Source organism: Mytilus galloprovincialis, chromosome 13 (assembly GCF_965363235.1).
Source record: "Mytilus galloprovincialis chromosome 13, xbMytGall1.hap1.1, whole genome shotgun sequence".
Lineage (NCBI taxonomy): Eukaryota > Metazoa > Mollusca > Bivalvia > Mytilida > Mytilidae > Mytilus > Mytilus galloprovincialis.
This window is the reverse complement of record NC_134850.1, coordinates 17,435,149-17,461,954: the sequence shown is the minus strand read 5'-3', so window position 1 is coordinate 17,461,954 and position 26,806 is coordinate 17,435,149. Positions and strand designations below refer to the sequence as shown.

At 32.7% G+C, this 26,806-nt stretch overlaps 2 protein-coding genes across 2 annotated transcripts in view; one reads left to right on the top strand and one right to left on the bottom strand.

Moving 5' to 3' along the window:
* Nucleotides 1–3,143: 3,143 nt before the first annotated feature.
* On the bottom strand, nucleotides 3,144–7,114 carry LOC143057591 (translocon-associated protein subunit gamma-like). Its single transcript, XM_076230911.1, has 5 exons — nucleotides 6,899–7,114; nucleotides 5,713–5,839; nucleotides 5,158–5,250; nucleotides 4,364–4,495; nucleotides 3,144–3,487 (listed from the first exon to the last, which is right to left on the bottom strand). Exons 1-5 carry the CDS (start codon nucleotides 7,035–7,037, stop codon nucleotides 3,421–3,423), a joined length of 558 nt encoding a protein of 185 aa, XP_076087026.1. The 5' UTR covers nucleotides 7,038–7,114; the 3' UTR covers nucleotides 3,144–3,420.
* An 8,443-nt stretch (nucleotides 7,115–15,557) lies between these two features.
* The window catches only part of LOC143057707 (chromodomain-helicase-DNA-binding protein Mi-2 homolog), a 40,650-nt gene continuing 29,401 nt past the window's right edge, over nucleotides 15,558–26,806 (top strand). Inside the window, exons 1-10 of the mRNA XM_076231073.1 lie at nucleotides 15,558–15,770; nucleotides 20,404–20,519; nucleotides 20,745–20,837; nucleotides 21,436–21,784; nucleotides 22,582–22,739; nucleotides 22,869–23,078; nucleotides 23,669–23,812; nucleotides 24,562–24,738; nucleotides 25,546–25,671; nucleotides 25,954–26,034. Of these exons, the coding sequence (XP_076087188.1) occupies nucleotides 15,710–15,770; nucleotides 20,404–20,519; nucleotides 20,745–20,837; nucleotides 21,436–21,784; nucleotides 22,582–22,739; nucleotides 22,869–23,078; nucleotides 23,669–23,812; nucleotides 24,562–24,738; nucleotides 25,546–25,671; nucleotides 25,954–26,034 (1,515 nt within the window). The 5' untranslated portion in view covers nucleotides 15,558–15,709. The remainder of the gene's footprint in view (nucleotides 15,771–20,403; nucleotides 20,520–20,744; nucleotides 20,838–21,435; nucleotides 21,785–22,581; nucleotides 22,740–22,868; nucleotides 23,079–23,668; nucleotides 23,813–24,561; nucleotides 24,739–25,545; nucleotides 25,672–25,953; nucleotides 26,035–26,806) is intronic.

Genomic DNA, 26,806 nt, shown 5'->3' with positions numbered 1-26,806 from the left:
TCAGTGTGTGCACTCTCGTGTGTTATAGTTGGTAGATATAAAAAGATGTGTTATGAGTGCCAATGAGACAACTCTCCATCCAAGTCATAATTTGTATAAGTAAACCATTATAGGTCTTCAACACAGAGCATTTGCTCACACCGAACAGTAAGCTATAAAGAGACCCAAAAAATGACTTGTGTAAAACCATTCAAACAGGAAAACATGATCTAATCAATATAAAAAAAGAAGAAACACTTAGGAACCACATTACACAAACAACCACCTGGGTTAGGACAGGTGCAAACAAATAAGTACCAACCTTCGATCATCCTTACCTGAAACAGTAGTGTAACATCACAGGTCAACATAGAAAGACACACTATAAAACATCAATTGAAATGCCTCAACTCAATCAAAAGACATTAACACAAACATTGTCAATATAATGGAGATCTATGTGACTGTCATACAAGTAAGAGGTTTACTATCATATAATTTGAGAGGTTTACCTAGCTATAAAACCAGGTTTAATTCACCATTTTCTAAATAAGGCAATGTCTCTACCAAGTCAGGAATATGATGTTGTCATCCATTCTTTTGATGTGTTTGAGCTTTTGATATTGGACTTTCTGTTTTAAGTTTCCTTGGATTTCTGTATTTTTGCTATTTTACTTTTTTAAGTGTCATCCAATGTATGTAAACTGAAGGATTCAATCAGACAATTTCCTTTTCTTAGTATCATATCAAGCTATTGTATGATTGTATAATTGGAAAAGAATACATATTTAAAAGATAACAATTACCACACTTTTAGTCATTCATATTCACAGCATGATCTTTCAACTGCTTTTTATATGTTGAACTTAGATGTAATAACTATTTTGTAAAATTTTATATTCTTGCCTTTCATTTTTGCTTATGTGCTTTGTCTATATGCCTTTTTGTGCTTCTTTGTTACATATTTGTTGTTTTATGATATTAAGGATTATAACATAATGTTGACTGCTGAACCCCTATTTTTGACATAATTACCTATTATGTGACTGTCTGTTTGTTTTGTTCACACATTGTTGTCAATATCATGGCATTTGATACGACGGTCATATAAGTGAGATGTTAAGCTAGCCATAAAAACAGGTTCAATAAACTATTTTCTACATAAGAAACTGCCTGTACCAAGTCAGGAATATGACAATAAGGCTTTTGATTTTGCCATTTGATTATGGACTTTCTGATTTGAATTTTCCTTGTTCAGTATTTTTGTGATTTTTGTCATTGGGTTGCTGTCTCCTTGCATTGCATATTTAAAGTCTTTCATGTATTGGCCAATTACCCATTTTATATAAATGTCTAGGAGTATTATATGACCAATTAACTTTTTTTTCTCACGTTTCTTGGACCACAAAGGGGGTGCACATACCAAAAGACGGTAAAATAAAGAGATATGGTACTATTGCCAATAAAACAACTATCCACATTAGTTCACAGTATAGTTGACTACAGTAAATCTATACTGTGCAGTCAGCTTTAAATTCCAGACTACAAATGTGCAAAATATTAAATGAACAAACCAACATTGAGACAAAACAAAAATATTAGGCCAACAACAGTAACACCCACTGAATAGCATGCACCCTACTTGGGAAATGTTTGCACATTTGTTTATGTATTCATTACTTTTACTGAGTATCAAGAGCATTCTTGAGACACCTGGATCTTCCATCTAACATTTAACCAATGCTCAGGAGGAGCAAAACTCTTTTGATGGTTCAAAGATGGAAGGAGGGAATATAAAAATTCTGCCCTTATCAAATAGAACCTCCTTTTCTGGCTTGAGGCTTTGCTCATTCAACTTAATTGTGTGTGCATTGTTGAGATGCTAAATACCAATTTAAGCCTCATGTTTGTCAGTGTTCCAGCTAGGATTTCAATTGCCAATCCTGAAAAAGGGCATTTAACTTGTGATATGATAATATAAATATTAATCAAAAATTGTGTTTATTCATTGAAATTCACTGGTTATACAAGAACTACACAATTAGCCCATATAGAACTCTATCTTTCTACTTTTTAGGTTGAAAAATTTGTCAAGCAGCTTGTCACACAAGTTTTTAAATCATTGCTTGGCACAGTTAAGCTTTATATGCAGCATGTTTTAAAAGATGTCCTGCTTCATTCTGTTTCTATGTTCTGACACACTTTACCAGTTCAACCTTTCTACCTCTGCTGTGCTTAATGGCAATACAGCACAAAACAGCTGTGCACAGTAAATGCACAATGTTAAGATATAGCAACAGTGAAAATTTGTATTAAAAATAAAGAAAACAGAAAAAGATGACCAAGGCACCCTACCAACACTGCTACTAAGACCCTTTTAACTTTTCCCATAACTCAAAATACCTAAACATATATATTTCTTAAGCAAGAAGTATGTAGACATATTTTAGAATATGTTAGTGGGTTACTCAAAAATCAGATTGAGTTATCTTTCTTTATTCTGGTGTGCTCCTTCTTTGGAGGATTATAAACAGTACTTAGAAGATGTAAATATGATAAAAAATATGGCAACCATTTTTGTTATTTTCCTATCAAAAATTAGGGCAGTCAATGACAAATACGTCTGGATTTGCTATTTATTTCACGGAGAACAAGTAAAACGATTTCCACAAGTTGTTTGTAGTTTTCAACTTTCTGTCATTACGTTTTCTCAATGAAACTTCGGTAAACATTGCAAATTGTGCCCAAGTTGTTGTATGGACATTTTTTTCAAAGATAATTGCAGACTGACTGATTCATTTGAATGAATTAATGTTGATGATCATTAATAACCCATCCAATATACGTATTACCTAAAACAACAGATAATGACACCAGCTGTAACCGTTGATAAGCTTGGGGTCGTTAACAAAGTCATAAACTTTTCGCCAGATAAAATTAAGTAATTAGCGGATCATCCAAATTATCGATCTTCAAAAAAGGCAGTGCGCCCTCGAAACTGTAAAAAGGACACAGGGCGTCACTCGGGAAAGGGCGTGCTGCGCCCTCTGAAAACAGCCTAGCAAGTTTCAACTTTAACATCCATTAATCATACGAGTATATATAGGATGTTATCAGAGAAACCAATGAATTTTGCATGTCAGACATGAATGTAAACAACAACATTGTTTGGTAGATATTTAATAAAAAACAAATTGATTAAACTAAACCAAAATACAATAATTTCTTTCTCTTTCTTCTTAAAAATGCCTTTTTGTCAATTTTTAAATAATCAAAAAAATCTACACAATATTTTTCTATGCAAAATAAAATATGCTTTAAGTAAAATTGTTCCCTTAAGATGGATGTCTGGATCTTTCTGCTGACGAGCTGTGTTGTCGTGGTAACCACTGAGTCGTCAGGTGTGTTAATGTTAATGTCATCCATCATGGGGGCCACCATTCATTTAGTGCTGGTGGAAAACAAAGCTAAAAGTCCTGCTGCTAGACCAACTGAAGCTAAATAGTTACTGTTACAAGTTAAGGAAATATACATTTCATGTTTGTAAATTACTAGACTATTCCAACCTTGCGTTTAAAGATTCTAAGATGAGTCCAAGTTTTTCATTCATCAAATTTTTATTTCGTTTTCTTGCTTTGTTTTGTCATGGCTTCAAAAATTGCCAAATAGTGGTGACAATAAAATTGATTGCAAATCATACTAAAATATTCTTGCCTTAAAATATTTTTTTTCACTTTCTGTTAAAAGAATTATATATTTTTTTCACTTTCTGTTAAAAGAATTATATGTCTTTAAAATTAGTATCTTTATTTTTCAAGTGCCTATCCTTGGTAACATGTATGTTTTCAACACCCATTAAAATCAATTTGGCTGTTCAAATTTTAATAAAATTTTGACAAAATATTTACTTTGACCCTTTGTCAAAAATACAGAAGTTTCAAAATTCTTGAACCACACATTTTTTCGAAGAGTTTCATTGGTTATGATGGTTGTATAGCAGTTTGACATTAATCTTGATCATTGAGAAGCTTGATATTCCCTAAACATTATAAAATGTATCATTTAATTAGAAAATTATGATATTTTTTTTTTTTAAATTTAATTTCATATAATTTCAGAGCCATCCCCTTGCTAACTTTGGGTTAAAATTTTCACAAAGATAACCCTTACCCGTGGTCAAATATTCCATAAACCATGGGCAGTCCAGTTTTCACGATGAACTGCTAAATCTACAGGACCGGAGCTCAATTTTGATTTTTTTTAGTTAGATTCTGTTGGCCCGTAGATATGAATTTTTCAGGCCCGAGAGCAATTTTACAAGCCTGGGCTGCCATTCAGCATGAAGACTGGCAGTCACAAGTAGATATAATCATATAAAGGATACAATGTAGGTCCAACACTCCTGAGGAGGTAGAAGGAGCAGACAATCAATAGTGCCAGATAGAGGGCGTTGTTGTAAAAGATGGAAAATGTTGTGGCTTCATAGTCAGCAACCTCATTCTTTTTCCATAGAATCCTGAAAGTATAAAACATGCAATAAGAATTAGCCGTTCAAATAAACATATTTAAGCATACATTAATCCTACATGGAACATGTTTAACCAAGCAACATGCTGTATGTGCCTGTCCCAAGTCAGTGTTCTTGTTTGAATTGTTTTACATTTGTTATGTCTGGACCTTGTAAATAGCTTGCTATGATGTATGTGTTTTGCACATTTTTGAAGCCTTAAAGTTAGTGATGAAACTTTTAGTTAGGTCTCTAGTCGAAATTTGTCTCATTGGCAATCCTACCTTATCATATTTTTTTTATACATGGTACTTAGTAAAATGGGGTAATAGTAACCATCTAGAAAAGCAAATAGCAATTTCAGAATTTCCTTCACATATTTACTGTACACAATATATTTTTTTATGATTTAGAAGACTCTTCCTAAGTTAAATGATTTAAATTAAGATAAAAATCTAGATAAGTGAAGCATCAACAATACACCTTATTGCTATTCCCGACTGACCCGGACGCTTGAACTTTTGACGCATACAACAATCACTTTTCCATTGTGGCGTCAGATATTTTGTATTGTGACGTCAAAGTTTAACAGGAACCTGTGTGATATCCAGTAATGGCAGACAAATAGAGATAAGGTGTATCCTATACTTGTACATGAAATTATTACAAACCTCTCATCTTTTTCCTTTTTGGTCATTTTCTTGTCATCAGCAAACTTTTTTGTCATCTCTCTGGAAACAGCATCTTCCCTCTTTAGTGCAATCCTGAAAGGTTACAATGATTCATATTATAAGTGAATGATTGATAAGATTTTGTATGCTATATTATTGAGCATGTACCCAATTCAATGTTTGTTCCTATCCTATCATTGTTTTTATCCAAAAAGTTAACAAATAAAAATTTCATTTAAAAATTGAAGTTATAAACTTTGTTGTCTTTTTTCCATCAAACATATCATTTTATAAAATCAGGTGGGTTACAGAACTTACATTCTAATGGTCTATTTTGATTTCTATTTTCTGACGTGCAAGTAAAAATTAATGATCCGTTTTTCCTGAAATTTTATGAAACTTTTTTTACATAATATATAAATACAACTTTTTCTTTAGACTGCAGATTTTGAATTTAAGTCTAGGACACCAATTTTACTCAATTACCTGTATATTTTTCCATGGAAAGGGGAAAAGATAAATCAATGACTAATTTATGGGTCTAATAGTACTTACTTGTGTTTAAGAACGAACTTGACATTTTTGTAAGCAAGAGCTACCAAGTATGTACTAATGATGGTTCCAATGGCAAACAAAATCCCAGACTGGTATAAATCCATCTGGTGAATTCTCCAAAACAACCCTGAATGTAAAGAATAAAATCTCAATAACTAAAACAAAATCCCAGAATTGAATAATTTGAATACAAAATATAAACAAACAAACTATAAACAAACAATTTAAAAACAATAAATAAGCAAAACAAAATCCCACAATGGTATAAATTTTATTTGTGTTTTCTCCAAAACATACCTTGAATACAACATATTACATGCAAGAGCTTTTAAACATGACACAATAAATGCAATGAAATTGTTCTACATGTACATAACTCAGTCTTCACGATGAACTTTAAAAACTACAGGCCCGGAGCTCAATTTTTGAAAATTTTTAGTTAGATTCTGTTGGCCTGTAGATAAGATTTTTACAGGCCCGAGAGCAATCTTACTAGCCTGGGCTGTCTGGGCTGCCACTCAAGAGTAAAGACTGATAACTTGCCTTTGTTTTTATTTCTTTTAGTTATATTAATTAACACTGAAACAACTAATAAGCATAAAACTAAAAATACCGATTTAAAAATGAAAAGAAAAAAAACATATGGTAACCAAAAGACAGCCACAGAAACTGAGTAGCAAAAAGAGGATCATTTCAAATTAAATAACTATTACAATCATATTAAGGAGGGGCCTGATAGGTTATTTTCGTTCTTCATGGTCCGTTTTCTACAGAGATTTTTTTTTAATATTTTCGTGATCCGTGATCATGGAAATTTATTTTCTGTGAATGGTGATTGACAAAAAAATGAACTTGTGATTTGTGGTTCAATATGTTTGCCAATACTTTTTTAATTTCCTTTTGACTTATGGGGTATTTTTTTCATAATGACATAAACAAGATGTACTCTATCAGTTTCAGAAAAGTTTTCCCAGGATATTAAATTATCATTGAAAAAAGGGGGAGGGTCAAAATGTATTTTGACATTATGCACCTCAGTCAGTCGATCTAGATTAGCGAATTTTCGTGTTATACTTTTAATAGAAGGGATTTTTCTATTGGTAGACATAACATCTGTTTAGTTATGTATGATCTTTGATCTATTTTTTTTTTAAATATGTCAGATGAGAATATTTGTTGGACTTACATATTGGGATGGCTGACACGATCAAAGCATTCCCGTAAAACAGAGCTGAAGATTTGGTTGATACATTTCTGCTGAAATCTTGAAGCAGTAGTTCTTCTTCCTTAGTCAACTGTTTATTCTTTGCTGTCTTGCTTGACATTTTCGCTTATGTTTGTGATGTGGCACTTTCGCTGACCGGTTCGACTGTGAATTTGTACACGCGTCAGATAAAAGAACGTCACAAAGGTAGACAACTTGTGTCAGAAGCCGGTGCCCGAGGCCAGCACAACTTGTTTTAATTTTTAACCAGGAAAATACTATCAAATTTAACAAGGATAAAACCATTGATATGTCTACCTTTAAAAAAATTAACGAACATCTTTTTTCAGCTGAATGAACGTTTATTATAGCTGCATTTTTATCTCTCATTAAAATGCCAACTTTGTAAAAACGCCGGGTCAACTCTTATAACATTTTATTCTGATATGATTATCACCTAAATTGAACAAAGGTATACAGAAAACATATTGATTAACATAACATTACTACAATATGTGTCTATGTCTATGGTAATGTGTTATAGCAGATCGAGGGGGGCCTGTGGACCGCCCCCCCCCCCCCCCCCCCCCCTGCTTGTTTGTCGAAAAAAATGTCAGATTATATAGGGGATCACTGCTGCAAGACTGGTGGAGCCTCCTTTTATACAATTTATGGATCCGCCATTGCCATACATCAGCTTATAATAGTCCAGCACAGTCGGTATGCTTGGATCATTTAATACAAAGTCTTTCATACAACGTGACAAATAAAGAGGAAAGGATAAAAGGGGTTCAATGCACAAAGCGCGTGTGGTATATCGTATGTGTGCAGGGAAACATTTAAAACCATTTTAATAGTTAGATTTGATAATCTGAAAGAAACAAAATTGAAATTGAAATATAGGGAAATTGGATCTAACAAAAACATTAATGTATTATATATGTCTCTGGCTCTATACAACTGTTTACTTTTTGTTCATTTGTGACTGGCAAATTGACAATGCCTCAACCTTCAGTATGAAATTGAGAAAGGAAACTGTGAATGTGCCAAAGAGACAACAGCACGACCAAAAAGGAGAAAACAAAATACAGCCCAAGCGACAAGGTCACAAATGGGTCACCATCCGAGGGTGGACTTCTTTTTAACGTCTTTACATTAAATCCATTAGATGTTGGATGTGTACTGATTGATATAATTTAGTCCCAAGTTTGGAGTCTGTAATTCAGTTGTTTTCGTTTCTTGCTGTGTTACACATTTGGTTTTCGTTCATTTTTTGTCCATTAAAGAATAATTAGGCCGTGAGTTTTATCTTTTGAATCATTCTACATTTGTAATGTCGGCCGGGCGCGGCCTGTTATAGCTGTCTAAACGGTATGTGCTTTGCTCATTGTTGAAGGCCATACGGTGACCTATAGATTTGATGTGCCATGTCGGGACATTTCAAATCCGACTATAAGGGGTAATGGTAATGAGTATCGTATAAATATATAGTCATAAGGTGAACTATATATATGCAGCTGCTTTTATCCACAACATCGATAATAATTTTAGTTGTGTTATATCATACCGAAATGTCTTTATATGCTTATAATGAATTTTGTTTGTCCTAAACTTAAAAAGGCCCATCCCAACTCGATTTAAACCAATTTAGAGCTTGACAGGACACTTGTAATTAAGGAACAGACCCTTTTAAAGCCATCTACCGGACCTAAGGCTATTTTAAATCTCGGTTTTTTTCTAAATGTATTTTTTTTGTAGGCGCTAGTCTCCCGTTTGGTTTTTATCATGCTTGTTGATTGAAACCTAAAACTTTACTACATAAACTGACATAGCGAACGAACTAGGAAATATAAACCATTGTCATGCCCCCTTTCTTATGTTTTTCAGCCGCATTAAGATCAGATTGACCGTTTCAGTGTTGAAAACTGAGTATTCGAGTGCCATATTTAGATGTATACCGAAAAGTGAAAAAAGTTCTGCCATCGTAATAAAATATACTTAATCGTTTGATAAAAAAAAATAAGACCGACAAGAGCGCTTAGGGCTCAGACCCCCCTTTTTTGACACAATAACAAGTCAATCTTATTTTACTTTTCTTAACGGTTTGTTTTACTTTTTTACTGTGTTCTAGGTCCTGTCCGTTTTAGTTCACAACAACATTATAATATGAGCTATAACCCTCTAAACTGAGAGGGCAGACACGGGTGACCATTCCCGTAGCACCTGTGATATAAAAGGGGAAGTATACTGAATGGTGACTCATTTTACGACAAATTCAACATTTTGTATATTCTTTTCTATATTTCGAAGTTTAGTATGACGTTCATTTTCACTGAACTAGTACACATTTTTGTCTAGGGGCCAGCTATAGCACACCTCCGGATGCGGGATTTTCTCGCTGTATTGAAGACCCATCGGTGACCTTGACTGTTTCCCGTTTTTTGGTCGGGTTGTTGTCTCTTTGACATATTCCCCATTTCCCATTTCCCTTCTTCCTATTAGTATTGAACTCTATATGTTTTTTGTTTGTCTTTTTTTATTGGGGGCATATTGTTTACCCCTGTCTGTTCGTCCTTCCGTCTGTCCGTTTCGTTAATTATGGATGCATATATAGTTATTCCAGATAACTCCTCCTACAGTTTGAAGGCTGGGAAGTTTTCAGTTTGCTGTTTGCAAATATATTGAAAGTGTACATGTGGTCAGAGTTTAGATTTTTATTAATATTTGCTCTTTTGGGAAATAGTTGAACGTTGTCATTTCTTATTTTGTTTTAATATTCTTACATTAGGGGTCATAGTGTTTCCGCATAACTCCTCATACAGTTTGCATGCTATGAAGTTTTCACTTTTCTGGCTGTTTATAAATACATTGAAAGTGTGCATGTTGTTAGAGTTTAAATTTTTATCGAGCCTGCGACTTTTGGTCGCAAAAGCGAGACATAGCGATCATATCGTTCGTCGTCGGCGGCGTCACTCTGTGGTTAGAGTTTTAGAATTTTTAATAACTTTCTTAAACTGTCCTGGATTTTTACCAAACCTTGACAGAAGCTTGTTTATGATAATAAGATAGTATTCAGAAGTGAATTTAAACGAAAGGCTCTAAAGAGCCTGTGTCGCTCACCTTGGTCTATGTGAATATCAATCAAAGCACACTTTCCAACATTGTAGACGAGAATAAACCATGATTGACAAACATCTCTGTTTTGTTGATCTTGTATTACTGGTCTTTAGTCTGTTTCGTTTCTTTGACTTATTAATAGATCTTGCCTTGCTGATCATTTTTGTGATTTAGAGTGTTTTTTATTTATGATAATGAGGCATAACAGAGAAAAAGTTTCTTTCTAAACATCATTGTTTTCATGATAAACCGTAAAGATCGAGAAAAAAAACATGTAACTATTAATATGGACAATTGGTAGAGCTCATTATTCTAAACATATTTTTTCCTTTCAGTTTTCTCTATTTATAACGGTTCAAAAAATAATAGACAAAACTTGCGTTCAACCCCTATGTGCTACTTTTAGCAATGGCCATATTCGGTTAAAGTTCAGTAGTTTCAGCGGAGAAGATTTTGGTAAAAGATTGCAAAATTTTACCGTAAAAGGTGTGAAAAGTTTACTTTAAAGGTCAATAAATCTTTATGGGGTCAATTGACCATTTTGGTCATGTTGACTTATTTGAATATCTTACTTTGCTGAACAAATTTGTTGTGTACAGTTTATCTCTATCTATTATAATATTCAAGAAAATAACCAAAAACTGCAAAATTTCCTTAAAATTACCAATTATGGGACAGCAACCCAACAACGAGTTGACTAATGCATCTGAAAAATTCAGGGCAGATTTTTGTTCAGATGAACATGTTTACCCCTTGTCAAATATTGCTCTAAATGCTTTAATTTCAGCATTATAAGCCAAAACTGACTGCATTTTATCATGTTCTACTTTTAGCCATTGTGGCCATCTTGGTTGATGGGCGCGGTCATCGGATACATTTTAAAAACTAGATACATACCATAAGGATGATTTAGGCCAAGTTTGGTTTAATTTGGCCCAGTAGTTTCAGAGGAGAAGATTTTTCTAAAAAAATATAACGGACAGAGAAGACGGACGACGGACGCCAAGTGAAGCTCATTTGGTCCTTGTGGGCCAGGTGAGCTAAAATAAATCATGTTTAATCGTACTTTACTTATAAATGGACTGAGTTTTTCTGCCAGTTAACATAACATACAGTCTGTGATTAAAGTTAAAAAAACATTTAGATTCATAAAGTATAGGCGAGACACTGCATGGGTTCCGCGGAAGCCTTACACATTGTTGTTTATGATTGCTCTTTTGTGAGATAGTTGAACTTATCTTAAGATTTTATTTTGCAATTACGGGGCCGCCAACAATTGGTGTCTCCTAGATACTATGAAATAGCAATGCAAAAAAATAAACACAAAAGAAGTTCTACATTGACATTGTTATGATACAGTTGTGCGGGTCATCACTTTGTTTTTTTTTCTTTTCTTTTTTTAATATCATGATTTCAAATTAAAATCACATGAAATAATTTAATTATTTTTTCCTACGTATATGTATGTCTTCAAATTCAAACATAGATTAGCCTTGTTTGTAGCTTCTGTAAACCAAAATTACTTAACAATTGCGCGTTCTCGATCCAAGACTGTCAACATCCTACAAGAAAAAGCCAAGGATTTATAGATTATCGAGAAGGGTAATCTAAGATTCCATGTGGCCAAATCATTTCCATGAACACAGCCACTTCAAAAAATCTGGTGGTTTAACTATGGGTCTCACCAGAAGATGAAGTCATGTTATATATGCAATAAAAACTGTCCACAGATCAAAGAATTAGTCAATCAGATAGGTTAAATGTTAAATCATATGTTGAGTCAGACGATGAAACGTATATTCTAAATATAAAGAAGGCGCTGATAAACCCAACAGTGAAACCAAAACCTTACCATTAACACCAAATTATAATATATTTAACAGTAATTGTCAGGGGGTCTAGGAGTACTAAAAGGGCGTGCGCCACTTTGATTGCCATTCAAAAGAAAAGAAAAAAGACAAAAATATCATGTTTATCACGATTTATATGAATTTCCAGCCATAAATAAAGGCAATAGTAGTATACCGCTGTTCAAAGGCATAAATCGATTGAGATAAAACAAATTCGCGTTACAAACTTAAACTGAGGGAAACACATCAAGAGGAAAACAACGGAACAACAGAAACGCTGAGGTGCAACAAAAACAAACGTCAACATACATCGAAACGGACTATTTGATAACAAATGCCATATATTCCTGATCTGCGTTCAAGACATTTTAAGAAAAATGGTGGGTTGAACCTGGTTTTATTGCTAGCCAAACCTTCCGTTTATAAGGCAATGTTAAAAAATATCGCTAATTAAAAATGACAACACTAAGTGACTGGAATACAGAATACAAACAATCGTCCAAATTGTTTTTGCCAAGCTATGCTCGGCAGTATATATTCCGTTTTCTGAAATAAATAAAAAACAAGTAATTTTTTTTTCAAGCTAGAGGATACACAAAATTGAGTTGTCCAGCCTTTTTTTACCTTTATTCTGCCTGTATCTTAATAAGCAATGCATACAAAAAGAAAAATATATGCAATCGATATAGTATGTATATAGACAAATATTTCAGATAACAAATTAAAAAACTAAAAAGATACCAGAATAAAAACCATGCAAAATTTAACAGAAACAATAAAAAGAATGTCATCAAAGAAAAGCTAGTTTCAAGTACTTATAATCAAAAGATGTAGGAAAAACGTCCTCTTATGGTTAAAATATGTCATGTTGTCATCAAAAGTGGATTTTAAAGTTGTACGTCAATATCATCAACAGTCACTGTCACGGCAGAAAAACAGGACCCCTTGCAATGGGTCATATGTATATCCGTATATCAATTATATCCGTGTATATATGTTAATTTACCCCCCTTTTTTTGTTTACCTTTAACAAACGAAACAAACAAAACGAACAAAAAAAAAAAAAAAAAAAAAAAACCAAACAAACAAACAAACAAACAAACAAACAAACAAACAAACAAACAAACAAACATAACAATCATAACAAACATAACAAAACAAACATAACAAACAATACAAAACAAACCCACGAAAGAAGAAGATAGAAAGTATCAAAAAAATCATTCTGAAAATCATTCTGTGAGCCAGCTTAACTGCAGGAGGCACCAATGGACAGTGCTATATGGCATGGTGGTGCATATTAAAATCTGTATGGGGGCATTAATGATATAGTAAGATATATAAGGTGTTTTTCGCAGTCCTGTATTAAATTAAATTAAATTTTATTCTCGTGACAATTAGTTTCTCAATTAACCTAACTTGTGATGATCAATATAGTTATAGCATTACCATGCATGCAAATGAAACAAAAACATGTGATTTTTATCTATAAGCCTACAGTACGATATTCAAAGCTGAAACAACCTGTTGTTAAAAATCTATACAGTTCTGGTTATTACCAGTCGAAAAAAATCTGGGGAGAACATGTTCTTCAAGCTCTGCTATTTCAAACTGAATCAAATATTTAAAAAAAAGTTGCAGTACTTCACGCTGAAACAAAGCCGAACAAGAAGAATAGCTAAAGTTCTGTTTGAAGAAACACAAACAAAAACACAAACACAAAAAGACATTCAACGAAGATCTTCAGTACTTTCCTTTCAAACTGAAACAAGCTGAGAAGAAATCTAGCTGTCTGCTTTAAACACTCGAAACAAGTCTTGTAATGATATATAGTTTACATGTAAATATAAATTTAGAGTTGTGCTATTACAACCAAATCAAGCTCCACAGCTCTGATATGTTTAGCGGAAACAAACCGGATAAGAATATCGAGATATCTGTCAGTTAAAACAAAATCACGAGAAAAAATATTTACAGTACTTATATTCTAAACTGAAATAGATATGAGAAGAAAAACCTTTACACAAGTTCCATCTGCTGTTACCAGCTGAACTTGACCAGAAATCAAACATGAACAGAACATATATACAGCAAGTACTGTAACTGCAAGTTGAAACATGACAGAAAAGAAAATATATAGAGATCTTATATTCAGTTGAACAAACATGGAAAAAAGAACTATATCGGCCCGTAAATAAATTCTTGGAAAACATCTAGTTCTCGGTGCTCTTTGTTAGTTAATTGATTGATAGAAGTTGCTTGACGCTCTGCTATGTTTGTAATAAAAGGCAATTGACTGAACCAGTTAAGGTTTGAAATGAAGCTAGAAGACTATAGTAACATGCAGAAAACTGCGGGGCCGGAAAGTGATAACAAAGTATATACGGTGTGTTTGGGTGGTTTTTGTGTGTGTGTGTGGGGGGGGTTGGGGGGGGGGGGGGGTAATTGAAGATTATATTAAGCAGAAACTCAGTAAAGAAGTAATATAGAAAGTAGAAAATAGTTTTTGATCACGCATGTTTATTTCTATAGCATTGGCGAGGATCTTAGAAAACACGCATCAAAGATATATAACAGGCTTTAAGCATTTGCTGATTGTTGAAGCCGTATCGAGTTATTAACTTCTATATCATCTTGTCTCTTGTGGATAGTTGTCTCATTGGCAATCATACCACATCTTCTTATATTTGTTCAGTTTCTAACAGGTTTTTGTTAATATACGCCAGACATTGCTAGATCATAGAAAACGAATCGTTGACCGTGCACTTGAGGGCTGCCGCCAAATCAAATACGAATTTAAAAAGTATAAGAACCAAAAATGCTAAAATTTGTCAAATTGTCACGACAAAATACAACCATAGCAATCTGCGGTTCGGGTTATAAAACTCTTTGTATGTGTAATACGACTAGTATATAATCTACCTATATTTGCGCTAAATATGTAAACTTCAAGTAAGAAAAATCTTTGAAGAATCTGTCATCAAACTGTATTTTCAAAATTAAAAAAGTGTTCAAATACAATAAAAATTCAACTATGATTTATTTTTTTTGGTTTTACAAAATTTATAAACGTGACAAGAGACGAAATATGGTATTTGAAACACACTTTATGATTTATCATTTACTTTCTCATTTAATTGGAATAAATATTGATAAAGCTCTGTCTAAAAAGGAACAAAAATTATCATGGTGACCTAATTATGTGATTACAAAAGTGAGATTTTGCAACATTTCAGACAAAATATTTGCAAAAGCCGAAATACTTTTAATTTCACATTTTATTTATGTGTTTTTATCAAACTGTATAGGTCAATTTGCAATATATACTTAATTTTGTGCATAAGTCGTTAATTTGAAAATTAAGCGATAAGAAATAGATTTTTGTCATCTTAACAAAAAGATGATGGGGCTCTACAAGCAATTCATTTTGTTAAATATGGATGTGTAAAAACTTGTCATTTAATAATTGTCTAATTTTTGTGTAAACATGGAAATCTCAGGTATCATTTGAAAATCGAAATTGATGGACATGATAAGGTACCCAAGTTTTTCTGAAACAATTAAAGTATGCCTAGGGGTACTTTGATCTTGCACCTCATTAAATCACGTGATAAGTTATTAACTAAATCAAGAAAATTATGGGATGTATCAACCAATCATTGACGTCATACTGCGCATGTTCGATTAAAGTTCCAAACCGCGACGCTGGGGGAAAAGACAGGGCATCCTAATTACCATTCAAAAATCATACAAAAAACGCATGCCAGCGCAAAATATATGGTGAAATCACGGAATCAGACATTTAAGACTTTAATTTTTGTGTGACATGCCTGGTGGAAAGTTTGACGACGAAGAAAACGTGGAAATGGAAGAGGAGGCCGGCGAAGGTAAAAACCAATCAGACATTGTTTAATTAGCCATCGATAACAATATAGGATTTCACCTACTGAAATGTGAAATAGTTAGCTATAGAATAGTTCAGACCATAGATTTATGATCCATTTAGCTATAGACATACTCTTCAGTCAAATTTATTTTGTTTTTATACCATGTTTTAGTGTTTTAACATGACCAAACCACGAGTCTGGAATCCCCCTTTGTTCATTTGCATATTCGTGGTAAATACGGCCTATTTTGAGGGTATTCCCCAGGTTTAAAGCGTTTTGAACTTGGATTGTATTAAAGATATTCATGAAAATTGAAGTGAAATGTTCATTTTGATATTTGGGAGAATTTTGTTATTCTTTTAATTTTCAAACGACGGGATAAATATCTGGATATATATCAATGGTGTCGGCTTATCACTGCGCATGACCAAAGTTATTTTAATTAATGAGGTCAAACTTGCAACACTTGTTGTGATACACAACGAAAACACATGATTGATTATCAAAAAGATGTTGACTTGTAAATATGTTTTAGTGATTAAATATAACAATATGTAGGAACAAGAGTTTGAAGAAAGCTTTTTAGAAGAACATTCAATCTATGAATGATTTATAAATAGAACAGCACATGTCTATTTTCATTTTCACTTCAAGCTTGTGCAAGGCACCAACCAGTTTATGTGGAATTTTGGGCTCTAGTTTTTTGTTGAATATTAAAAAAAAGTGTAATTGTAATGCACACATCAAATGAATATTTATAATATTTCGAAAAAAATTATAATTATTTATACAGTGAGGTGGTGAAAGATTATATGGGGATTCACTTTATGTTTATTTGGTAGCATTAAAGCTATGCATTTGCTACTATTAAAAGTATGAGTTATTTGAGTTGTTTATCCCCCATTAATATAAGATTATTTGTGCGTAAAGATTAAATATGAAGTCTGCAGTTCAAATCCTTAATAATGACTTAATGTGTTTTATTAATTTTGTACATGGACAAAATTGGGTTTGCTACAAATATTCAAATGCCCATCTAACCCAAATAAAAAATTAACCTGAAATTAAACATTTAATTATATGACTCAAATCAATACTCAGTTTTTAAAGTAATAATTAACAAAAAAAGATAAAAGTGGGATTATATGTTGATTTCAGAATCCAAGAATTCAGCACTCTGTCCATTGTCTAAATCACCAACTCCACCCCTTACCCCTGCAACAGAGTTGGTCCATATGGGCATCAATTGTAAGTAATGGTTCCCTGCTTCAGCTTAATTTTGCATGTTTGGTTAGATGGAGCCCAGTACATGTTAGATGATCTTATCTTTTAATTTCGTTGTCATTGGGAAAGAAGCAACAACAATAAATTGTTAGCACTACAGTGGTTGGAACAAATTGATATGCAAATGTTATATATATAGGTTTATGATTTTAGGTATATTATGAAACTCTGGTCATTCTGACAAACTTATTTTTGTTGCACTTATGCCCAATAATTAAAGTCACAAGAAACCTCAAATTAAAAAAAATAATGCATATATGTTTTTTATAACTCAATGGATAGTTTTCATTATAAAACTTATGTACTGTACATATACTTTTTTCTGAAGATAGTTCTTTAACTTGTTCATATTAAGAAGAAGTTGTCAAAGGGAAAACTTTTTTTAAGGGTTACCCTTGATTTGGCTGGAGGCAAAAAACTACACTGTCTGTTTGCAATAGTAGTAGTATATAGAAATGGAGTTTTAGATCTATTCAACTTATTAATATTTTTAATTTCAGTATGTTTCTATATATATACTCAGAAATATTTTGTTATGTTTACTGTTTTGTGATGGTGGTAGATATTATTATTTCTCTTGCTTGTGTTATGATTTGAAATGAAAATGCAATTCGAACACTTAACAGGGCTCACACTACTTCAGAATTATAGGGAGAAGTGACTTCTCTTTTTGAAACTGATAAGAAGAAGTGGTGAGATTTGAAAGAGAAGTGCTCATTTGCGCGGTGCGCTACAATGTTTGGATTTTACAATAGTATGAAAGGCCATATGTAAATAATGTTCTTTTTATATTTTTCAATTCATATCTGAGTAAAAAAAAATAAAATAAAGTAACATTTGAAATTAAAAGTTGTTTAATTTTACTAAGGTTCTTGTGAGAAACTTATTCCAACTAAATATCTAGCACTAAAAAAAAACCAATTATTTTAAAAAATGTAAAGAAATTATAATATATCATTATTACAATTTAATTAAAAATTATCTTGTGTATGAAATTCAGTGTTTCTCATAAAAAAATATAAAAGTTATTAAGCTGGGCCTTAATATATTGAAATTAGTATAATAGTCTCAGAGTTAAGCAACTTTAATCAATAGTTTGAAACAATCAATAAAAAATATAGGGAATTATATACACCAATCAATTAGATGTAACCAAAAGTCTCTTAATGTGTGTGGAATGCGTAATTTTCCCCTTTGGGATCAATATTCTTCTGTCAGCTGTTCCGTCTGTGCGTCCGTAGTAATTATTGTAAAGTACGGATTTCGGTCATAGCTGGTCCAGTTCAGATCCGTAGTTTAGAAATCGGTTAATGGCGGACGAATGCAAGAAAATTTACAAAAATAAACGATGTTTGACAAGTTATTTGAAAAGGAACACGACGTTTTTAATGTAATAAATGGATTAAACATTTACTGGAGGCAACTTTTATCACGTTTAAATGAAGTAACAAACTTATTTTGCCGCCGAAATTTAGGTTATGTACGTTTTCGAGTAACAAGCACCGGAACTTCATAAATGCATAAAGTGATAAAAAGTTGTATTTTTATCAAATAATCTGCTACACACTGCGAAGACAATGCTTTAACCTCTTTTCTAAAGATAATGAATCGTTTATGTCTGAATTTCTTTAATTATCAAAAAATTGATGTTTCATCAACTTGGTAAAAATTGAAAATGTCCGATGACGGAAGCGACTGAAAGCGAGTATCGTCAAGAACAGGGCGACTTGATTTCGCTTTTGGGGGTCGGGGAAAACGAAGTGACGGTCGGGAAGGCGACTTCTTCGCCCAAGTCGCCTGGTAGCGTGAGTCCTGCACTTAAGATGGCAAACTATCAGTATTTCGTTTTATGTTCGTACATGTACAATACATATGAACATTAATATACAACGCTGGCTGGAAGTCTTTCATTGAACATTTGGTTGACAAAAATTGTTCTCCCCAGAATTTTCATAAAGCACCATGGAAATCAACATAGCACTGATTTACCAAAAAATACAGCACCGTGGTCTCTACACATTCTATTAGAAAATCTTTCAAGATAACATTAGATCATGATGGTGCTTTTAGGTCCTGGGGAGAACATTGACTGTCAATAAATAAAAAATCCTGGACATGTATAACCAGACTTCAGTGGAGGTTCTTTTTATAATTTCATATCTGGACTTCTGTTCAACAATGTCAAAAACTGCTTATTTGACTTTCAACTTATTTGTTCCATCTTACAAATATATTATATATGTTAATAGTAAAGCTATTGAGACATCTTTGACTACACTTCTTGCACCATAGGCAATGCTAGACCACCATAGACAATGCTAGACCACCTAGGCTTGCTAGACCAATTAGTCTTGCTAGATCATTGTGTTATGTACAGTAAAACAAAATGTTTACCTGTACATAATTTCTGTTGATTAATGTATTACATGTGTTGTGTGAATTTTTAATTTACAAAAATATTTACCTGTAAGGATAATTTGATTGTTTTTTTTTATTTTGAACAATTCAATTAGGCTAGTTACATGTATATGTACATGTTTTACTTCATTTGTAACATTTTATTTGTAGACCTGTTATCCATTGTACATGTATATTCTTTCTTTTTTACTGTTTATTTATTGTTAGAATGTTTAACATTTTACCCATATATCATGTATATTTTCACCCTTTTGTATGTATGCATGTACATTCACAATATTTACAATCTTCAACTTGTGAAATTTTAATATATTTAAGTTTTAACTATGTGTATATTTTGAAAATAAGATGTTGTAGGATTGTGAAATTTATGAACCATCAAAACCTGTTGTATTTTTATGGAATAGATTTTAGATAAGTTCATATATATTTTTATACAGCCTTCAACATTTAGCAAAACATATACCATACATATGGTCTGTTGAAAAAACCCACCAAACATGAAGAAATGTGAAACAATATAAACAAAAAAACCAACAACCTGATTTATGAGATTACTAAAAAAAAAAAAGCCAAATATGACAGATACGAAAACAACCAAGGACAACCACTAAACATTTATGTATGAACATCAACTTCTAAAAAAATATGTGAAAGGTATTAAAAGTTTGTTATTAAAATAAGAATATGTGGTATGATTGCCAATGACACCATTCTCCACAGGAGATCAAATGATGTGGATGCATAAGCAACTATGGGTCACTGTACAACCTATGCCAGTTTATAAGTGTTTTCCGAAGATATAAATCAGTTATAAATATCCATAAAAAAAGGGGTCTACCTTTGTCAGTATTTTGTTTTTTTAAAGGTAGCTGATGTTTCTTAAGATTCATGTCTCTAAATATACATGTAAAATGTCTTTGTTTTACAGACGAAAGTTTTGAAGATGAAGCCGCTTCAGAAAAGAAAGTAAAAAAGAGGAAAAAGAAAGATGGAGAACGACAGAAAAGAAAAAAGAAAAAGAAGAAACATGATGATGAAGTTGAGGTGAGTATTCTTTGTTTATGTTATATTTCACTATTAATATTTGTAAAATGTATTGATGTTTGTTTTTACAATAAAAAAAGTCTCACTTAATCTATCACTCTTAATGAATTTGATAAAACTGCCTCTTGAAACAATTGAACTGTAAACTGGTACTGAAAGCATTTAATTAGAAATATAATTGGTCAAGTGCTAGACAAAATATTGAAAACTGTATTGTTTTTTTAGGATTATGGCAGATCTGAGGATGAAGATTATGCATCTCCACCAAAGAAACAGAGGAAGCCGAAAACTCCATCAATCAGTGCCCCTGCTCAACAGGTAAGTGTTGATAAGTTATTTCCCCTTGATATGCCTCCATAATCACATGTAATTCACAATTTAAGCCTGTAATGAGAAAGATTACTGTTGCCGTCTTCATGCTTAACCGTAAGTCCTACGGCCGTGGCTTGTATAATTGCTTTTCAGGCTTGTAACATTCTTCTCTACAAGCCAACAGATTCCAACTCAAATTTTCGTGTAATTGAGCTTCAGGCTTGTGGATTCAAAAGTTTATTGTGAAGACTGCACAAGGCACTGTTGTTGAAAAAAATCATACTTCATGTTATTGAAAAAACTCGTACTTCTTCAATAATTTCAGACAAGATTACTGTTATATATGATCCTTATTCAGAAAAATATATCATTAGCCTAGGCAACACAAGGCACTGTTATTGAAAAAACTCATACTTCATGTTATTGAAAAAACTTCATACTTCTTCAATCATTTCAGACAAGATTACTGTTGTATATGATCCTTATTCAGAAAAATATATCATTAGCCTAGGCAACACAAGGCAATGTTATAGAAATAACTCGTACTTCTTCAATCATTTCAGACAAGCTTTTAGAAAAGCTTATACTTTTTGTAACATTTCAGGCAAGCAAGACTCCATCAGAGAAGATAGCAGAAGAACTTGGCGTTAGCAACATCGAAATAGAATACTCAGATGATGATTTCACATCCCTCAATAATTACAAATTATTTAAAGAACACATCCAGCCTCTAATTCAAGAGGCTAATCCAAAAGTACCTATCGAACGTATGGTGTCCTTGATTGGAGCCAAGTGGAAGGAGTTTGCTAAACTGGTAACTGAACGCCACAAGAAAGGTGACTCGAGCACACTGAGTTCACCTCCATCAGCAAAGAAACCAGATGACACTCCAGCTAAGGCTAAAAAAGAGGCTCAGGATGATGCCAAAGACTCATCTTATGCTCAGGAGCAAGGTTAGTGGATCAGTATTGAAATATACCTGCCAATGCACCAGTTCTAGTTAGGGAAACTACTTCTTTTTCTTTTCAAAATATGAGCTAATTAAATCCATGCATCAACAAAATATGATCTTTAAATAAATAAATTTCAATAGATTGAAAGAAAAACTATTGTCACACAATATAAAGGAATTAGAAGGGAATGATTTACATTGATTTAGTTCCTAAAAGTTTGCTGCTATATGCATATGATAGTAAGAAAAAATGGTTAAAAAAATAAAGGAATTGCAGGAAATTAAACTAGGTGCACAAAATTAAACTAGGTTCCAAAATACAAAGTCACTGCAAAACAATGAGAAGCAATGACTAATGCAATATCCCAAGTATGAGGCAAAAATCCCATGAGGCAAAAAAAGGGGAAGTCTACTAAGTAAGGAAAACAGTCAATATCTATTGTAGAAAATATTGAGCAATTTAAAGTTGATGTTATCATATTTAAGTGAAATCTTTTAAAAGTCTTTTGTTGCTAAAACATGGTTACAAAAGTTATGAATTGTTTTAATTAAATATACTTTATATAATGTCTAATTGTGGTGGTTTAAATTCTTGATTTAAGATGATAATGAAACTAACAATTTATACATTCTTAGATGTTTAATTGATTATTCACGTTATGTGTTACGAGAAAGAAAAACTACATCTTAAATTCTCCTATGCCTCTGTCTAATAAGTACCTTCATCAAATTGCAAATACATCTGTCTAAATGTTGATGAATCATAGTTGTATATGCACAATTTGTTTGTTTATTCAGATGAGGTGGAAGGAAGTGAAGAGGAAGAAGAGGAGAGAGATGAGGAGGAGGAGGAAGAAATAGAAGAGAAACCAAGGAAGAAAGGCAGGAAGAAAACAGTGGCTCCAATTAAAATCAAAATTGAAAAGAAGAAAAAGAAAAAGAAGAAAACTAAATCTGTAAGCAACCTTTGGTTATGTTTTAAAGTTTGAATTTCCCAGTGTAACTTAAACATTCTGTTAATTTATTTCTTTGAAATGTTAATAACCCAAACAGCATGCTTGTAATTTATCTAATTTTTCTCCAAGGAGGACGAGGAAAACAAATACAATACAAGTGATGAAGAATTTGACAGACAATTAGAAGAGGCGGCACGGTTAGAAGAGGAGGCCAAGGCAGAGGAGGCAGCGTTACCTAAACGTAAATCTAAAACGAAGAAAGGCAGAGGTCGTAATGTCAGAAAGAAGACAAAGCTGACTAATAAATTCCCAACCGATCCGGATGCAGAGGGCTATGAGGTATGTTGATCTCCTCAACCCCCCCCCCCCCCACAAAAAAAAAATGTAGATTGTTATAATAACAAAGTTGACTGTAAAAAAGTCTTCATCAATGAACTATTCTGATATTGTACTTAAGTGTTATGTGTGCATATTATTCTTACTTAAATTGAAAAAGGGGTGACTGTAGGATGAAATGAAAAGGTGCAGAAATTAAATGATTGCCTTCTATTAGTATTCTTTTCATAGTTTAAAAAAAGCCAGGAACTAAATGTGTATAAGTGATCTATTTGTCCTGAATTCATCTTTTTGATTTGGGAATGTTGTCATTGGTTTCTAGCATCATCCTGATTTATTTATTTCCCTTGACTTTCTAACGTAACATATATGTATTAAGATAAAATCAAATTGTCATTGTAATACAAAGGTAGATGAAAGTCAGGATAAAATTTTGAGGTTGAAAACTAGTACCAAAAAAATCTTAATTGGTTGCTCTTGGGTCAGGGTTAAAGGCTTTATAAGTCTGGAATCAGTAAATTTCAGATTTACCATCTAAAGTTTTGGTTTGTTTGTCAGCATGGAGTGTAGATAAAACAAAATTTCTATTTCAGACTGACCATCAGGATTACTGTGAGGTGTGCCAGCAAGGAGGAGAGATAATTCTGTGTGATACCTGTCCCAGAGCCTATCACTTGGTTTGTCTAGAGCCTGAGTTGGAGGAGGCCCCAGAGGGAAAATGGAGTTGTCCAAAATGTGTAAGTAATATATGTGACAGCTGAAAAAAAATCCCCCATGTGACCAGTTTCAAATGTGTATCTTGTGTTTCAAACCTTTTAGTTTGAAAAAATGGATACACTCATATTCATGAATAATTAGAGCTTATTTCAAAATGCTTTAAGAGTAAGACTTTGGTCGAATAGCTTGTTTTGTTTGTATAAAAGCTAGCTGAAGCATTGTACTTAAAGGTTGACATCCTCAAAAAATATCGACAGGTATAGTTAAACCTGTATATATAATATCTTAATTTGATTAAATGTTAACCAAATTACAATCGTACATTATACAAACAAAGCAAGCTATTCAACCAAAGTCTTACTCTACATGCATTAGGAAATTAGCTCTAAAAGTAGGGACATGTTGTTTGATTGACAATAAGGCATCTATTCACCAGAGAACAAAGGATGTAGATGTTAGCGTCTATAAGTCGGTGTATGGCCTTCAACAATGAGGGAAACCGTAAAGTAAACTATAAAAGCCATATCATGACAATATGTGAAACAATTAAAATTCTCTTACCAACAAAACATGTATATACTTGCAACAGCTCTGCCTTCAAATACATAGCCTTTTTTTCAATTGAAAAAGTTTTAGTAAATAAAATGATTTCAATTTTTATTGGTAAAAAATTGCCTTTTCTGTTTTAAAAAAGTGGATTAAATTTCTTATTGGATACACCAAAATGGCAAAATTTTTTACTAAATATTTCTTCTTTTCTTGTTTTAAGGAAGGAGAAGGAATCAAAGAACAGGAAGAAGATGAACACATGGAATTCTGTCGGGTGTGTAATGATGGGGGAGAGTTGTTGTGTTGTGACCGGTGTCCATCAGCCTATCATCCACATTGTCTGAACCCGCCACTTAAAACAATTCCAGATGGAGACTGGCAATGTCCGAGATGTTCAGTAAGTCAAGCTTTGAATACTACTGATAGACAGGTTTGTACAAAATAATATAACATCAGCGCTGCAGTTCACTAACAAAGGATTTTCAGGAACAAGGACTTAGTTATGTCCAACTAACTGCATGTGTAATTTATGTTCATACTGCTAGAATCACTGAAAGACACATTTATGAGTGCTTGAGATATTGACATGTTTGAGTGCTTGAGATATTGAAATGTGTTAGTTCTTGAGATATTGAAATGTGTTAGTTCTTGAGATATTGAAATGTGTTAGTTCTTGAGATATTGAAATGTGTTAGTTCTTGAGATATTGACAAGTGTAATTTATGGTTAAAACCACTGAAATGCCATGTTCAAACCATATACTTGTTGACGGAAATGAAAACAACACTTTAGAATTTCATATGTCTATCAAACCTAAACATTTGGAATTTCAGGAATGTAAAAATAGGTAGACATGTAAGAAGCTATTTGATCAAAAGGAACCTGAAAAATAATTCTCAAATTTTATCTAAGGGCTATTCCAGAAAAAAATGTATGGGGGTTGGGGGGTTGGAAGGCACATTGTATTAATAATACAAATGTACATGGGTGATGGGTATCAGAGCAACTTTTCACACTATAATGTACTATAATTCTCAATTACAATTGTCTGGGTGGCGGATGCTGACATAAACTGCCTTCCAACCCAGCCCCCCATACATTTTTTTCTGGAATAGATCAGCTTTTCTTAATCATGTTAATGTAGTTGAAACCTTCTTTTCTTAGTAATTTCTTTTCTTTATCTAAGAGAAATTTCTGATTGCAGTTAGAACCACTGGTAGGCAGAGTTCAGAAGATATTGACGTGGAAATGGACCGATCCACCAGCAGATGAAGGTAAAATGGACGAACTTGACCACACCCACCCTCATCTACCAGCTGTTACCAAAAAGGTTTGTAGGATCATACTCACCAAATTGTACCCTTTTCTGAAGAATTTATTTTGGGAAATTGATCGTTTCATGGTTCTATTCCAAATAAAGATCTGTTAAATTTAAAATTTCTGATGTAACACCCTTCTTAATATAGTTGAATTTGATACATTAACATTTGATTTAGAGTAAGAAAAATAACTGCAAAATAAATGGGCTACTTTAAATTGCAGTTATTTTTTTTTTTAGTTGTTTTCTAGGGATTAAATGCCATATTGTGAATTTTGTGTATTTTTTTTTCAGAACCGTAAACCATTGAGAGAGTTCTTTGTAAAATGGCACAATATGTCATACTGGCATTGTTGTTGGATAACAGAATTAGCTGTAAGTTTACATGTCATATGACAGTTTACAAATCATATATAGATATAAGAAGATGTGGTTTGAAACAACTCTCCATCCAAGTCACAATTTGTAAAAGTAAACCATTATAGGTCAAAGTACGGTCTTCAACCATGAACTGTATATAAAAAGAACTGTGTCAAAGTAATGTCAGTTTTGAAATCAAGTCAAAATTTGTAAAAGTAAACCATTATAAGTCAAAGTACGGTCTTCAAGAACTGTGTCAAAGTAATGTCAGTGTTGAAATATATTATTTGTTGAAATCGATTGTCTAATGTAGAACTCTTACTGGTCTACTTTTAAAATAGTACCTGGGCAAAATGATTGTTACAGTACCTAAAAATACAGGGAAGTGAATTTTTATGCCCCATTTTTGGGCATTATGTTTTCTGGTCTGTGCATCCGTTCGTTCATTCGTCCGTCTGTTCGTTCATCCATCTGTTTGATCATCGTTCTGTCCCGCTTCAGGTTAAACTTTTCGGTCAAGGTACAAAAAAAATGTAGTTTTTAATGAAGTTGAAGTCCAATCAACTTGAAACTTATTACACATGTTCTTTAAGATATGATCTTTCTAATTTTAATGCCAAATTAGAGATTTTACCCCATTTTCACGGTCGACTGAACTTAGAAAATATTAGTGCGGATGGGGCATCCGTGTACTGGGGACACATTCTTGTTTTAGATGTTTTATTAGTGTGTAAATTGTGACTGGAAAAGTTTTGCAAAATTAAATTCATCACGTTTTAAAATATAA

Coding starts and splice junctions, on each gene's coding strand:
- LOC143057591 (XM_076230911.1), bottom strand. CDS start 7,037: ATGTCAAGCAAGACAGCAAAGAATAAACAGTTGACTAAGGAAGAAGAA. Junction 5,840..6,898: donor CGTGTCAGCCATCCCAATAT/GTAAGTCCAACA, acceptor CTTTACATTCAG/GGTTGTTTTGGAGAATTCAC. Junction 5,251..5,712: donor AAGTTCGTTCTTAAACACAA/GTAAGTACTATT, acceptor GTAACCTTTCAG/GATTGCACTAAAGAGGGAAG.